A 14,861-nucleotide genomic window follows, 5' to 3' on the forward strand; every position below is an offset into this window, starting at 1 on the left:
TCCACGTCGAGAAGAGATTGTTCAGTGCTTTTGCTGGAGGAGCTCATGTGCCCTAAATGGCAAGATGTGGCGGAGCGGAACCATTTTTCTCAGTCTCTGTTGCGCGACGTCGTTCTCTTCATTCGCCTCATCGCACCTCCTCAGCTAGAGCAGCTCCCTGCTATCGAGTCGACATTCCACTCAAAGCGTTAGCTGGATCTATACTCTTCTCTACTGTCCACAGCTTGGACAATCGCATTGCATATTCTGTTTATACCGTCTGGTGCTGGGCAGCTTCGTTGAGATGAACCCCTTGCAATGCGCGAAGCGACCAGTTCAACGACTCCGACATACGAATTCGGCGTTTCAGCGGCGAAACGTATCCAGCGTTCCTGCCACATCGAAGGTACCGCAACCTCCCGATTTACCCCATAAGAAAGCGGCTCCCGCTCACCCTCCACTTCGACGGGATCTTGACCTCTCCGGGCTCACCTCCTTCCCCTCTCTTCTCCACGCAAATCCCTACCTAGACAATACACTCACCTACGATGAACCTCCAAACTGGGCAAACCCACATCCGCTGAAGCTCAAGATCCACAACGCTCTGCGCACCTTCTGGCCAATCGATCCGAAAACTGGACAGTTCGTCGGCTCCGCTCAAACGGCTAAGATGCTGGAACAAATGCAGAAAACCGAGAGAGAACAGGAGAAGGGGTTCGAATCGACTCTCTCGAGTCTACCCCGCTCGTATGTTGCGCCAGACACGAAGAATGGAATTTACGACCTGCACCGCTGGGCCGTATGGTCGCGCCGCGTCGTTCAACAGACCGGCAAGGGCAAGATGCCGTCGACCGCCTCCCTCATCATCGTCGGAAATGGAGATGGTCTTGTCGGATGGGGACAGGGAAAACACGACATCCCCGCATCTGCGAACAACGCCTCCTTCCGCGATGCCATTGTCAGTTTGGACCGTGTAGAGCGGTTCGAGAATCGCACAATCTGGCACGACGTTGAGCTCAAGTTCGGTGCCACGCGTGTCATCCTCCGCCCACGACCATTGGGCTTCGGTGTCAGGGCAGGGCCGATCATGCATCAGGTGTGCAAAGCCGCCGGGATCAAGGATATCTCTGGCAAGATCTATGGTAGCAAGAACCCGATGAATGTATTGAAGGCAACTTGCTTGGCGCTGTGGTCTGGAGGGGCGAGACCAGGGATGGGTGATGGTGTGGGTGGTGGGGGCAGAAGATCGGAGAAAGGACAGGGCTTGCGGAGTAGAGAGGACATTGAACGCGGCAGGGGCAGAAACCTCATTGAGTTATAATGTTTCTCTTACTGTCCTTCGGTATGCAGTTGACCAATGCCAAATGGATTCCTCCACATACATTCCGAACAACTTTGACACACTTGAGCAAGCTACATTCCGATCTCCCACCATTCTCTCGCTCAAGACATCTCTGGAATGTCTTCGGCCATGTCATACTCGCTCCGGAATGATGCTGTAGTTGCACACATCGCTGTCTTGGAGCACGTTCACCCTCCTGATTCAATTATCAACATTGCTCAGCATATGGCAGACGACCGCATATATTCTTTGGAATATATGGAATCAGCAGTCTACGGAGTCGACCAATTGTCGAAACTTTGGATGCTAGCAAAGAGGAAAGGAGCTTGGCTCCTTACCAAGCTCTACCCTCCACCGTCGGCCCAGCAACTCCGTCCACAATACGCCGTTTACATTTTGGTGAGAACACTCGGCACCGTGCTCTCAATTGTTGTCCTAGTGCTGCAGGGCGCATATATGCTCATCCTGACCGACCCCTGGTCATGTCTGATGATGTGTGGTACGCATATATGCCTTTTCTGTCCTATTAGAGTTCTTCTCTGATTGACATCCAGTCAATATCGGTCTCTCCTTACATCAACAACAACGGCTTGACAATACGATTCACAATATCATGTCGAGGATGGAGGAACGGGAGGCCCGGCGGTTGTCTATGACATGAGCTACATATAACATGGTGATCCTCGCAACGGGAGTGGGATGGCACTTGTATGTGTAGAAAGATGGGGCAGGGATCAAACAGTGTTATTTATCCAAGTTACAGTATAAGCACGTAATACACAATATTCCATTCAGTAGATGCCTGTAGTACTCTCCGCTCCTCTTCCGTTTGCTCTGCCTTCGGAGAAAACGGCCGTCAAACCCAGGGCTCGTTCGGGCTGTCAAGGAAGGGTATCGGTGTTGGTCCACACCTTTCAGGCTGGACAACGCATGTCAAGCTGACGTCCGTTAGGAAGCAGGATGATGAGTTGCGGGGCCACGCAGTTGAAGTGCTCTTTGGGGTTGAATAATGAGGCGGAAGGCCAGAGGCCAGCAGCGGAGATGGGGAGCGGAGGGAGGGAGAGAGGGGACGCTTGGACGAGAGCTTGAGTTTCGGTGTTTGGATGAGCGTCCTTCTGTGTGTTTGGGCGGTCTGGGCGGGCGCGCTGGTCATATTCACTGCGCGGGGCTGTCTGGCTCTGCTCTTGAGTTTTGACTTTAGTAGGCGTCAGCTCGCGGGGAGGCCGGTCATGGTGTAAATGTTCTCCTTCTTTGTACTCAGGACAAGTGTGTCGGTACATAGCGGTAGCGCAGTGGAAGGTGGAGATGTAGGAGGGAGTAGGTAGAAGGGAGAGAAGACAGGAAGGCCGAGACGTGGGAAGTGGGAGAGTGGAGGGAGGGAACTCGAGGAGCGTGGTGGTAGTGGGGTCGGGATAGAACTTGAATGACGTTGTAGGAGATAGGGGGGGAGGGGGGGCAGACCAGGGCAGGGCCTGTAGTAGGGTGGATGAGTGAAGCGGTGTCGGGAGTGGTGAACGATCAACCCATTTGTAAGCGCTCACGTCGACTACGCAAGAGAAATCGGTCGTGTTGATGTAGGAAGGGATCAGTGCTACAATCGGATATGCAGAACATATAGTCCTACGACATCCAAAACAACAATCACACACGACACGGTCCTAACACTTGCAAAAAAAAAAACAAGACCACCAGCGAGACAGAAAGGTCACTATCGATGGCAGCTCGCAGGCCTGATGTCTCAGAGGGATTGAGGGACCGGTAGACCTGAGAAGGTCCGTAGCTCGGTAAGGTGGAGGGTCATGTTGTCCTGATTCACAGACTGGAGAAAGTCGACAGTAGGGCGGCGGGAAGCTAAAGAAGTCCACTGTCGCCTCCATTTCTGCGAAACAGATTGAATCAAGTCGATCATACATGCAGTGATGAGCGCGCGACCATTGAACACGCAGCCGAATGTAGTTGAGCTCGCCGGGGTGCTGCCGGTATCGAGCGACGATCTGAGGCCAGTGGGACTTGTTATCCGCAAATCCAGTGGGAATCCTGCCGATGTTTCCGGGTGCGCTCAAGGCGGCGAGGACACAGGTAAGATCTATTGCATAATACGATGGAGGACCGCCTCGTCCCTGCTCATCCCAGAGCTGAGAGGGCCGAAAACCAGGAGGGCCGTTGAAGTACTCGAGGATGGCCTGCAGTTCGCCTAACGTAGCTCTTTCTTCCACGCCAAACATGAAATATTCGTTGTCGGCATCCTGAACGAGCCTATGAAGATAAAAGAGTTCGTCGGAGTTCTTCGGGTAATAATCGATGGCCCGAGCGCATTTGCGAGGATGGTCGGCAAATGCCGTCGGAATTGATGTACAAGGCATGCTGAATTGCAATCATGAGTACGACGGGAGAGAACAGCAAGCGCCACTCACTCTCCCTCTATCCCGCTGTTTTAAACATAAATAAAGGTGAAGAGCTGAGAGAGGCGGAAAGCCTTTCCGCCCGGATCCGCGACACGATGCTACACACATACCGGAGCCGAGGATCCGACCGTCTGCCAAGAGTCGCGACCTGAATGGCAACCCAACAAACTTTGCTCGATGCGGAAGGCGACTTGTGGCCGCGGGGCCGGCTGGATCCGGCACATGATCTGACACATGGAGGCGGTCCTTCCGTCTCACAAACATATAGATTGCTTCGGAACCTTTTGTACAAGTCAAAACAAAATATTGAAGGGTGATAGTAGTCGGCGGTGGGTTACGTACGCAAGTTAGTCCGGCTGAGATCGGTCGGACGTCAGATACCAGCTGTCATGTTGCGACGGGATGTCGAATATCGAATGTCCAACTTGAATGTCGAATGTACAAGTCGAGACTGAAAGTAATCAAGTCGAAAATTGTCATGCGCACAAAGGGCAGCAAGTGGTCGTCAAATGCAGCGCCCGCCTGCGGTCAAATGGAAGGAAATAGGATAGGGTGGAATGAACGACTCGAGAGGGACCAATGTGAATCGAACCGAATCGAATCGGGTCGAGGAAAGGTCGATAAGAAGAAACGCTATGGGAGGTCGCCCCAGATGGGGAGGGATGATGTATCTGGGCCGGTTTGTAGGTGTCCTTCGATTGCAGTTTTGGTTCCAGCCGTGTTTGTAGCTGTGACAGGTGCGGTGTCCGTTCCACAAGTCATATGCTCCCAACTTGATGTCCCACCACCGGCTGTCCCGGTAATGAAGTAACAGCCTTACGGAGGGTCCTCCTCCCCTCCGAACCCTGCGTCTTGGCCGCATGCCCTGCTCTCTCCAGCTCCAGCTCCACCTGCGCACGCTCCGCCTCCGGGACAAACGGCCTCCAAATACGGACCTCTTTTGGCTCACAGGGAGGGGGATCATTGTCGGGTTCATCTCCGCCTGACTTTGGGGATGGACAGCATACGTGAGGCTCACGTCCGCTAGGGGGAGGACGGTGAGCTGCTGTGCAAGACAGTTGAAGAGCTTCTTCTGGTCAAACAGAGGCAGGGAGGACCAGGGTACAGCGTTGGGCGGTTGGGAGCCGAGGAAGGGAGAGTGGGGCACTTGGTTGACGTCTTTGGCTTTCGAGATTTGGATGAGTGCTCTCTTGCGTGTTTAATGGGTCTGCGCTGCCAGTCATCCTCCCTGCTGGGGGATGTTTGGCTCTGCTCCTGATTGTTGTCTTCGGCTGATTTCGGCTCGCAGGGAGAGAGTGGGGTGGGCACCAACGTTCCCTCTCCTTATGTGTGGGGCAGGAGTGTTGGCAGTGGTGGTGGAGTGGGTGGGGACGAATGATGTAGGAGGGAGAAAGGGGAGGAGAGCAAAGAAGAGGGAAGTTTGGGATAGGAGGGAGAGTAGCTGCGTGATGGGTGACTGTTCTGGTAAGGCATCCAGGTAGATCTTGAATGACATCCTTGGACTGACCAAATAGTTGTTATGCTGTAAGGTGTCACTGCTTCGAGTTGCACCAATTGGATATGCAGACACATACAAGCCCTATGACATCCAAAACCACGCTTGCCAAAACCAGGACCACCAGCGAGACAAGAGCGGCGCTATCGTTGGCGGCTCACAGGCCTGATGTCCCAGAGGGATCAAAGAGCCACTAGACCTGAACATGTCCGTGGCTTGATAAGGTGGAGGATAAGGTAGAGGATCCCCTCTTGCTTGTGCTTGTTCACAGACGGGAGAAAGTCGTACGTAGGGCGGTGGGAAGCTAAACAAGTCCACCGTCGCCTCCATTTCTGCGAAAACGGATGATTCAAAACGCTCATACATGTAGTGATAAAAGCGCGACACTTGAACACGGTACCGAATCCAGTTGAGCTCGGCGGGATGTTGCCGGCATCGAGCGACGACCAGATTCCATGTGTGCCGCTTGTCTCCAAATGCAAGCGGCATCCTGCCAGTGATTTCCAGAGTGCTCAAGGCATCGAGAACACAGGTAACATCTATTGCATCATAAGGCGGAGGCCCGCCTCGTCCCTGCTCGTTCCAGAAGGGAGAGGGTCGAAACCCAGGAGGACCGTTGAAGTATTCGAGGGTGGCTTGCAGTTCACCCAGCGTTGCGCTTTCACACCGGCAAAACAGGAAATAACCGTCGTCGGGCTCTGGCTCCTGAACGAGCCTCTGGAGATAAAAGAGTTCGTCGGGATAGGTTCGATACCAGTCGATTGCCCGAGCCCATTTGTTAGGGTCGTGCGCGAATGCTGGGGGAATGTTGGCCAAGCATGGCATGCTGAGGCAGGTTCAGCTTTGAGGTATGAGTGCTACGGCAAAAAAATGGCAAGAGCCACTCACTCACTCACCTTCTATTCCCCTGGTTTAGCTTCGCTGTGGAACAGGTGATTGAACGCAGACGCAGATGGCCTCTCCAGCGGTAGGCAATTGAGTAACCATAGGTAGAGGCGAAGAGCTGAGAGGCGGAAAGCCTTCCTCCGCCCGGATCCGCGACATGATGCTACCTACATACCGGAGCCGAGGACATATCCCACCGTCTGCCAAGAGGCGCGAGCTCACCGGAGGGAATGGTCAGCACCCAACACTGCGGAACATAAGTGAAGGCGACGAGATGTCAGGTGGAAGTCGACTTGTGGCCCCGGGGCCGGCTGGATCCGACACATGATCTAACACGCGGAGGCGGTCTTTCCCCATCTGGACAAACATATAGATTGGTTCAACGCTACCCAAAGGACGAAAAGTGTGCAAATCAAGACAAGATAAGCGTTGTGGGTGTATATATGCTACAAGAAATCGAAGTTGTTCAAGTTGTCGAAGTGTCGAAGTGCCGCGGTCGGTCGAAAGCTGAAGTCGGTCGGATGTCAAATATCGCGTGTCAAGTCGTCTGTTGAGATCGAATGTCGAATGTCGAATGTTAAAGTCGGAAGCTGAGAATAATCGGGTCGGAAATCGTCTTGCGCCCAGAGGGCAGCAAATGGTCGGTCGTCAAAGGGAGCGCCCGCTTGCAGTCAGATGAAAATAGACTAGGATGGGACCAGGGCGCGTCGAGTAGAGATGGGTCGGGTTGACGGAGATCGCAGGTGTGCGCTATGGGAGATCGGCCCAGATGGGGAGGGATGGTGTATCTCCCAGTTCGGAGGTGTTTTTCGATTGCAGTTTTGGTTGCGGTTGGATTTGAAGTTGTGGCAGGTGCGGTGTCCGTTCCGTAGCTCGCACGGTCCCAACTTGATGTCCCACCACCGGCCTGCCCAAGGGTGAAGTGACAGCCCTACGGAGCGTCTTCCTCCCCTCCAAGCGCTGCTTTTTGGCCGGCCTCTCCCCATCCCCTGCTTTCTCCAGCTCCAGATGCACCTCTACCTGCGCAGTCCCCGCCTCCGTGACAAACGGCCTCCAAATGCGGTCCTCTTTCGGACTCTCGGGGAGGGGGATCATCGTCGGGTCCACCTCGGCCTCAAGCTGGGGCTGGACAGCATATGCGAGGCTCACGTCCGCTAGGGGGAGGACGGTGAGCTGCTGTGCAAGACGGTTGAAGTGCTCGGTCTGGTCGAACAGGGGCGGGGAAGGCCACGCAGCTGCAGGGGGCGGTGGGGAACGGAGGGACGGGGAGAGGGGGCGTTTGGCTGCGGGCTTCTGTTTTCGGAGTTGAGGTTTGGAGGAGTCGGCTGTGTGTTTTGGGGGTTTGACCTTGGACTTGGGCTTGTTCGCAGTGGGTGCGGACGCGGGTGCGAGGGGCTGCTTGGATCGGGAGGTGGACTTTGATTTTGACTTTGGAAGTTTGCGGGTTGCGGGTAATCCGGTGAGGGGGTCAACGTTCTCCTTCCCTGTACGAGGTATAGATGTGTCGGTGGTGGTGGTAGGGATGCGAGTGGGGGAAGTGGAGGAGGCAGGAGGGAGGGAAGGGATAAGCGTCGAGAATAATGAAGATGGAGATGGGAGAGTATGTGAGCGCATTATATTAGATGGTTGTTGTGGTGAAGGGTCAATGTAGATCTTGAATGACATCGTTTGCAGAGAGAGAGAGAGATGTGATGAGATGTGTTTCTGAGTTATAAGTTGTGGAATGTGAAGAGTGCATATACAGTGTGACATGGGAAAGGGAATCACACAAGGCGCGTCCACCGAGTAGGTCACGTGGGTGATATCACGCAAGTCAGGGAGTATCGGCACACTTCTATCCCTTACAGCAATGACAAGGATTATCATCACAGGTACGCTCCATCCCTCCCTCCTCTTATCCCACTCACTCTTATAGGCGCATCCGGTGTACTAGGATCAGCAGTCTACGCAGCATTCTCCTCACACTATACACTCCTCGGATTATCCCACTCCTCACCAGACACACGCTATACACCCATAGACCTGCTAGACCCAGTCCAAGTCCAGAAAGTATGGAACGAATTTAACCCTGATTGGGTCATACACTGTGCAGCCGAGAGGAGACCTGATGTCGCGGACAAGGATTCAGAGAAGGCACAACGCGTGCGTCCCCATCTTTCCTGTAGCATACCTCTCCCAACTGACAGCTAACCCCGCCAAACAGCTCAACGCCGGCGTACCCGCCTTCCTAGCGCGCCTCGCTGCCCAAATGGACCATTCCCTCATCTACATCTCGACGGACTACGTCTTCCCCGGAACGTCCCCTCCCTACCTACCTTCCTCCACTCCGGACCCGCTAAACCTGTACGGCCGCACCAAGCTAGCAGGGGAACACGCGCTCCTCTCATTTGAGAACTGCTCTTCTGTCCGGGTGCCGGTGCTATATGGACCGGTGAAGAAGTCTGAAGATAGTGCGATAAACGTACTCGAGAAAGTAGTACGGGACCAGTCTGGGAAACAGTATAAGATGGACGACTGGCAAGTCCGGTATCCTACGAACGTGCTGGACGTCGCTACCTTCTTGCGGAAACTTGTCGGTGCGCCGCTCCACCCTCCCTCCTTCTGTCGTACAGAGAGAACTGACGATTGATTGTTTTAGAACTTGGGAAACCCCTCCCAAAGATAATCCACTTCTCCGCCCCGCACAAACACAGCAAATACACCCTCTGCCTCGCCTTCTCCCAGCTTCTCTCTCTACCTTGCGCGCATATCACCCCGGACACTCCAGACCCCGCCTCCACAGGGCAGGAATCGGTAAAGAGGCCGAAAGACTGTAGACTCGATATGCGGGAGACGGAGGAGCTTTTGGGTGTAGGGGAGGGGGAGGCGTGGGATGGCGTGGAGGTGGTGAGGTGGCTTGAGGGGTGGTTTAATCGGGATAAAGGGGAGGGGGAGGGGGAAGCTTAGGCACGGATGGGATGGGATGGGATGGAGATGGCGGCTAGAGAGGGGTCTGTATAACCGAACTAAAGAGGAAAGAATCCATGCTGTTCCAATTCCCCCAGTTCCCAACTCACGCACTCCGGCCGACACTCAAAACAGGAACTGAATCCATGTTGCTCCCTCACGCGGTCCAGCCGACACAAGTACTAAAAACAGGAACCGAACCGTTCTAACCCTGCAAGTACATTTTAGCACCGCGGTCTTAAGAACATGGGCTTACAAAGCATCAACTTTTTGACCGGGGGGTTCTTGGTGGCGGCGCGTGGGTACTGGAGTGGGGCTGGGATGCCGGAGTGGGATAGGCATAGGGGGAAACGTTCTAAAGCGTAGGGTTGATGACGTGAAGCGCTTGGTTTGCGGTTGTTGGATGTGTGATGAGCCACTGGAGGAGGGAGATAATGCAATGAACATAGAGCACTCGAGTCGTGCTGCTGTTGAACACGGAATTCAGGTGTCTTACCCGAGTTTTGGTACATTTCGGGCACACTTGACATCCGATCAAGATGACAAGGCGTCACATCCCGTCACTCTCACAAATAACATAATATTGTCCAAGGCCGTCATGTTCGACAAGACCTGTATTCTTAAGTACTTTCACTGACAACTGAACGAACGAATGACTCCTTCCTCCTTTGTCTTGAGCCGAGTGGGGTGCCTAGCTGCTGCTGGTCAAGCCGGGGATAGAGCAGTTGTAGGGGGCCATAACGGGCGTCGCCTTTTCCAGGATAAACTCGAGCATCGCATACGGCTGAGGGGAGTTCTCTGGTATCATCATCCTTTCTCAGTTCGGCTCCTGCATGGGCTGGGGAAAACAGGCTTACGAGCAGTGATAAAGATCTCCTGGAAAGCGCCGCAGATGAGGTTCGTATCCCCTCCACTGCCACTCGCTTGCCTCTTCCTGCTCGGGGTGCTGGGCGTATAGCTCTGATTAGCAGGGATCCATACACCATTGACGTTCGCCCCGAAGTCAACAGGGTAGGCGGCGTACAGCGCGTCGATGCCGTTGGTCACGTCGGCGAGGTTCATAGGGATGACCCGGTTGTGCCAGTTCGGGGGAGGACGCTCGCCTACATGCCCCCAAGTACCGTCTTCAAGCTGGACGGCGCCGAAGAAGGAAGAGATCGTCTCAAGGTCCGGGGTGTTGTTCTTCGCCGAGGAGGGGAAGGCTTCGTATAAGAAAGTCGCGGCGCCGTAGTTGTGCAACTGGGTGTGCGGGTCAGCCAGGCAGCGGTGCAGAGGGGGAGTACTTACCACCAGCTGGGGGACGTACAGCCAGGGGTTCTCGACACGCGCACGCTGGTACTGCTGCAAGCGATAGAGTGCCATCGCGTTGAAGTCGAACAGCCTGCTCTAGATGAGCAAGAACAACAGAAGCTAAGGTGTTAGTTGGCTTACGGGTTCTCGGCAGTGGACGTGTTCTTCGCCGTCTCGACCATCAGACCGAACAGAGTGCCGTTCAAGCTGTACGCATCCCCGTTGAGGTAGAAGTCGTTCCGCGTCAGGGAGACGTCACTAAGAGCGCGAGATGAGACAAGACTCAAGCGCTCGAATGTAATAGCGCTTACAGCTCGAATGTGCCGTGCTGGCTCACTCCGCCGTACTCGCCCGTGAAGTTCCCGTGCTGGCCAGTCCTGTCGACGGCCTCACCGCCAATGGAGAGCATCTGAGAAACCGGATCGCCGTCAAAGACAAAGCCCAGCAGGGTGAGCACGACGGCGGTGGCAAAGTCTACGTTGTAGACATTCTGAAGACCTGCCACCATCTCCGTATAGGTGGTGATACCGTCACGAGAGAGGAAGCCATGGTTGGCGAGCGTGTTGAGGCCGGGGCTAGCCAGCTGTTAGCTGAGTGGCAGGCACGCTGAAGATGCGCTTACCAAGGGCCACGGAAAGCACCAGGAGGAGGATCTTGATAGTAATGGTCGGTGTCGCCAGGAGCGGGCACCTGAACTCCGCCTTTGCCGGTGCCCGCCTGTCCGTCGAGCTTGGCTCCAGTGTATGGGTATTGGTCGGAGTACGGTGCCGCTGCACGCCTCAGGATGGGATACTTTCCGCGTTTTTCCGCGTTCAGTGACGCGTAGCGTTTGGCGTACTGAGGGTAAGCGTCGACGGCCAAAGGCACGGCGGCGAGGATAGCGAGAGCTGAAAAGCGCATTGTACTCGGGTGTGAAAATAGGAAAAGACGACTGAAGAAAGTTGAGTACATAATCTTCGCCGTTAAATATCCCGACCTACCTTATTTTGATCTTCTTTCCTTCTCACGAGTTCCTGCACCACGGTGCGTCCCGCCTTGCGTTCCATTGGCAGTGAACCGCAAGGTTCCGTAGCATGTCTTCTTTCCGTTTCAAGAACAGTGTCAGTTTTCAGATGCACAGAGTCAGGGCAGTCGTGATCCTGCATACTGCGCGCAGCGATGCTCGCAGCCAAGAGTCATTCCGAAGTGGGTGCTGGAAACCTGGCCGATGGAAAGGAACGGCCCGTTCAGGCCCACATCAGAGCTGATTATTCATGAATGAAATCAGCCTTCTCGAGTATAGCAGAAGACATTAACCAGAAGCGGCAAGAATATTCTTTCTGTCACAATACATCCTGGGTTTTCTTTGCCGAGAGAACCCCACTAGATGCCGAGTTTAGACTCGAACGAAGATTGAGGTGTACGTGCATACCAGGGGCCCCTCTACTCAAATTCGGAACATGGTCACACGCAGGACGCACTGCCGCCGGAATTGCAGAGTTGAACAGCCAATCATGGTAGCATGACCACAACACGGTGAGACCTGCATCACTGCGCACCTTGTTTTCGTTCATCACGGTGATGAGAATGGCAACTGTCTGGCCCGTGTGTAACGGGAATAGCACCGCCATCTGGCACAGATACGTCCAATCAAGATGGAGGAGATACATAAATTATCCGTCTCGATGAAAGATGACAGCGCAGCCAGATGCTATCCCAGAATGACGATGTTGCGTAGTTTTCCAGGAATGCAGTGTCCACGAGACGACCCGTACATGATCCTGAGAATAATGGACCCCGTTGGTGGAGATGGGCGTTTCTTTTACACACGTGAGTCAGAATAAACAAAAGCTGTGCCTGCCCCATTTCAAAGACAAACATCACATGGGCATTCATAACAACACATGAGCATCCTCCATGGATTGTCCGCCGAAAAACAAGTGACTTCCAGCTCAATGCAAAGTGAACATCGATGTTTGGAGACTCGGACAGAATGGTATTCTACCTCGGATGGTGTTCAGTGCTTACCAATTTTCCTCAGCTTTCGATGTAATGAGTCTAGAGGTGACGTGGGTTGATACGCTCGTTTCATGGCATCTCAGACCGCTGTCCCCCTCCGTCCTTCAGCTGAGAACAGCATTCATGCCAAGTATGTTCGCGCGCCTCCACCCGCCCAGACGCTGAGAAAGATCCTGCCACACGCGTTGAGTCTTTTCCCTTACCTCTCGCATCCCGCATCCCGCATCCCGCCTTGGCTTCCTGCATCCCCACCAGGGTAACACGCACACAACAGGCACGTACACGCCGGCATGACCTGAACAGACTATGCCTTTATCGCCTCAACCCCTATCTTCTTCCCCCCCTTCTAACTCCTTGCCGCTAAACTTGTACGATCGTACTGTCAGCCTTCTTTCAAACGTTCCCCGAAGGCTCCCGTTCTGAGTGTTCGCCGGGTGGGATGGAGCTGCGTGGGCTTGAAGAGCTCGTAGCTCGGTAGATTAGAGAGCCTAGAAGTCGGTGCGGTGGTCATCATGCTCATACGATGATGATGTAAGGGGGCCGTATTACGGGCGCCGGGTCCCGTTGGGTTTCGTAAGCAGAGATGAATTTCCATTGGTTTGTGTTATGTCGGGCTCGTTTGCGATACTGATCGTTCGAAATCGGCCCCAAAGATGGGGAGGCGGAGCAGACAGACTTGCCCGTTTCGACACACAACGTGTAGGGGAGGGAGCAGGGAACTTAGATATACTAGTGCTGTCTGCATTGTCTTGGATATTTTGTGGCCGGGGTTTATTCGTAAGACTTCGACACACGGCATTATGGAAGCTGAAACGCACTCTTCATAGCAGCCAACATGAGATTGAAGCAGGGAGTCATAACAGACGCATGAGATCGTACAAGGAACGAAGTGCAATGAGGAGGTCGCCGGATGCAAGGGAAGGGTGGGCCGGGTGAGGTAATAAGGATGGTGTCGGAGCTCCCAAGTCGCAGGTATCCTTGTGGTTCTTGTTGAATAATAGTTGATGTTCATGATACTGTCGATGTTGCCAGAGTGATTGATATTCTTCATTCTCGAGAATGCAGTCCTTCGGTCGTACGTCGAAGTCGAACCCCTTTAACGAGATAGGAGCTCAGCTCGGTGACTCAAACGCATGTTTCTCCTCCTCCACAGTCTCCACGTCCTCGAATTCCCCTCATATTATCCCTTGCGCTCTCGGTATGGTCTCTCCTCATCTCCTCCTGCCTCAGGAACAAAGGACGCCCAGACGTTTCCTTCCTTCAGGCTGTTTTGTCTACGCGTCTCCCTCGCCGTCGCTCTCCAAGCTCCAAATCGGCACAAAATATGCAGCGCGCAGTCGAAAGTGGAGGAGACGCGATCTAATTCAGAAATCGACGAAAAGGCTGCCTCTGCTGTGTCTGGCGGACGAGGACTAGACCGGCCGAGGGACCGGCGAGGTCGGAGATGGGGGACCGCAAATTTGAAGGACATTTGTTGCCTTGTTTTGTAGCCTGAATGGCTCGGGCAGGAAGTTTGTTGTTTCTGACGTTCTCGTCCATGGTGGTAAAGATTGAGAAACTTGTCCTGACGTTGGGTGTGGAGCGTCGCGCGTTCCATAGGATTTGGGTTTGCCCGAGAAGCTAGAGAAAAGTCCAAGATATATACCCGGTTATTTGGGAGTAAGAGTAGACATCGGCTCTCTAGCGTCAGAAAAAGAGCGGGCGGCGTGAGATGGGAATTCAGTCAGCGATTTGGGGGATAAACCAAAGAGGAGCAATCATGATCAAGTTGATAGGGCCGCATCGTGACTAATGAGGGGCGATGCATACGAAGGCGATAAGAAAGAGTTGTCGACAGCGGTGGTGTCGTCCCACTTTTTCCAAGGTTTGCCCGTGTGGAAAATCAATTTCACGCACATTGCCTCTGCTTTGACACAGCCGCACATCTCCAAAAATAGGGGGGCTGGTTATGTAACAACACCCAAACCAAAAACCCCTAACCTGACCTTAACCCCAAAATGATATAACCCTACATGAAAGAAAACCTTAGCTCTGCAAAAACTTATAAGACTAATAGAAAAATTAATAGTAATGGGAGCAGTCATAGTGAGAGTTATTATTAATGGTGATGCTGTTTTTACTTTTATGAGAAGTATTAATAACACTAATATTGCTACAAGAGTGAAGGAGTGTTGAGTTTCTTAGAAGTTTAACCAGTTTTGTTCCAATAACTGATGCTATTACTATGATATAAGGGTCTGCAGGCTCCCAGGCCCCTATATGACCCATATGCAGAATCTCCTAACCACACAGCTGGCCTCATATTATCTCATTGGCTATGTCTAATCCCAGAGACATGCTTATGTGTCATGTCTTGCTGGCACAAACTGTTAGGGCAACACAGGCTGACTAAGTCTGCTCACCTAAGAGTGCCAAGAGTCTAAGCAGGCAACAAGGAAGTGGAGTAGACCTGATGACTAAGACCTATCTACAGTATAGGTATCTGTGGATGATCCTAAGAGACCAAGTCTGAAGAGACAGT

The 14,861-nt window shown here is 53.4% G+C and overlaps 7 protein-coding genes across 7 annotated transcripts; 3 read left to right on the top strand and 4 right to left on the bottom strand.

Moving 5' to 3' along the window:
- The first annotated feature begins 144 nt into the window (after positions 1–144).
- DACRYDRAFT_22040 (uncharacterized protein) lies at positions 145–1,695 on the top strand. Its single transcript, XM_040772652.1, has one exon. It carries the CDS (start codon positions 284–286, stop codon positions 1,298–1,300), a length of 1,017 nt encoding a protein of 338 aa, XP_040629267.1. The 5' UTR covers positions 145–283; the 3' UTR covers positions 1,301–1,695.
- A 540-nt stretch (positions 1,696–2,235) lies between these two features.
- DACRYDRAFT_116082 (uncharacterized protein) lies at positions 2,236–6,020 on the bottom strand (the record flags this gene model as incomplete). The annotated part of the gene is made up of 4 exons (XM_040770132.1): positions 5,301–6,020; positions 3,736–5,248; positions 3,142–3,685; positions 2,236–2,793 (listed from the first exon to the last, which is right to left on the bottom strand). Exons 3-4 carry the CDS (start codon positions 3,682–3,684, stop codon positions 2,236–2,238), a joined length of 1,101 nt encoding a protein of 366 aa, XP_040629268.1. The 5' UTR covers position 3,685; positions 3,736–5,248; positions 5,301–6,020.
- Positions 6,021–6,856: 836 nt separating this feature from the next.
- DACRYDRAFT_107301 (uncharacterized protein) lies at positions 6,857–7,771 on the bottom strand (the record flags this gene model as incomplete). The annotated part of the gene is made up of 1 exon (XM_040768443.1): positions 6,857–7,771. The coding sequence occupies one exon, from the start codon at positions 7,769–7,771 to the stop codon at positions 6,857–6,859; it is 915 nt and encodes a 304-aa protein (XP_040629269.1).
- Positions 7,772–7,955: 184 nt separating this feature from the next.
- DACRYDRAFT_99996 (NADP-binding protein) lies at positions 7,956–9,107 on the top strand (the record flags this gene model as incomplete). The annotated part of the gene is made up of 4 exons (XM_040777648.1): positions 7,956–7,977; positions 8,022–8,248; positions 8,310–8,682; positions 8,745–9,107. The coding sequence occupies 4 exons, from the start codon at positions 7,956–7,958 to the stop codon at positions 9,050–9,052; spliced, it is 930 nt and encodes a 309-aa protein (XP_040629270.1). The 3' UTR covers positions 9,053–9,107.
- Positions 9,108–9,743: 636 nt separating this feature from the next.
- On the bottom strand, positions 9,744–11,242 carry HTP2 (heme-thiolate peroxidase aromatic peroxygenase; the record flags this gene model as incomplete). The annotated part of the gene is made up of 6 exons (XM_040777649.1): positions 9,744–9,850; positions 9,910–10,291; positions 10,340–10,433; positions 10,484–10,600; positions 10,654–10,917; positions 10,965–11,242. 6 exons carry the CDS (start codon positions 11,240–11,242, stop codon positions 9,744–9,746), a joined length of 1,242 nt encoding a protein of 413 aa, XP_040629271.1.
- A 1,097-nt stretch (positions 11,243–12,339) lies between these two features.
- On the top strand, positions 12,340–12,827 carry DACRYDRAFT_22041 (uncharacterized protein). Its single transcript, XM_040772653.1, has one exon. The coding sequence runs from the start codon at positions 12,412–12,414 to the stop codon at positions 12,598–12,600; it is 189 nt and encodes a 62-aa protein (XP_040629272.1). The 5' UTR covers positions 12,340–12,411; the 3' UTR covers positions 12,601–12,827.
- A 531-nt stretch (positions 12,828–13,358) lies between these two features.
- DACRYDRAFT_22042 (uncharacterized protein) lies at positions 13,359–14,108 on the bottom strand. The gene has a single exon (XM_040772654.1). It carries the CDS (start codon positions 13,935–13,937, stop codon positions 13,521–13,523), a length of 417 nt encoding a protein of 138 aa, XP_040629273.1. The 5' UTR covers positions 13,938–14,108; the 3' UTR covers positions 13,359–13,520.
- Positions 14,109–14,861: the final 753 nt, after the last annotated feature.

The sequence above is a fragment of the Dacryopinax primogenitus genome (assembly GCF_000292625.1).
Source record: "Dacryopinax primogenitus strain DJM-731 SS1 chromosome Unknown DACRYscaffold_8, whole genome shotgun sequence".
In the NCBI taxonomy this organism is placed as follows: domain Eukaryota; kingdom Fungi; phylum Basidiomycota; class Dacrymycetes; order Dacrymycetales; family Dacrymycetaceae; genus Dacryopinax; species Dacryopinax primogenitus.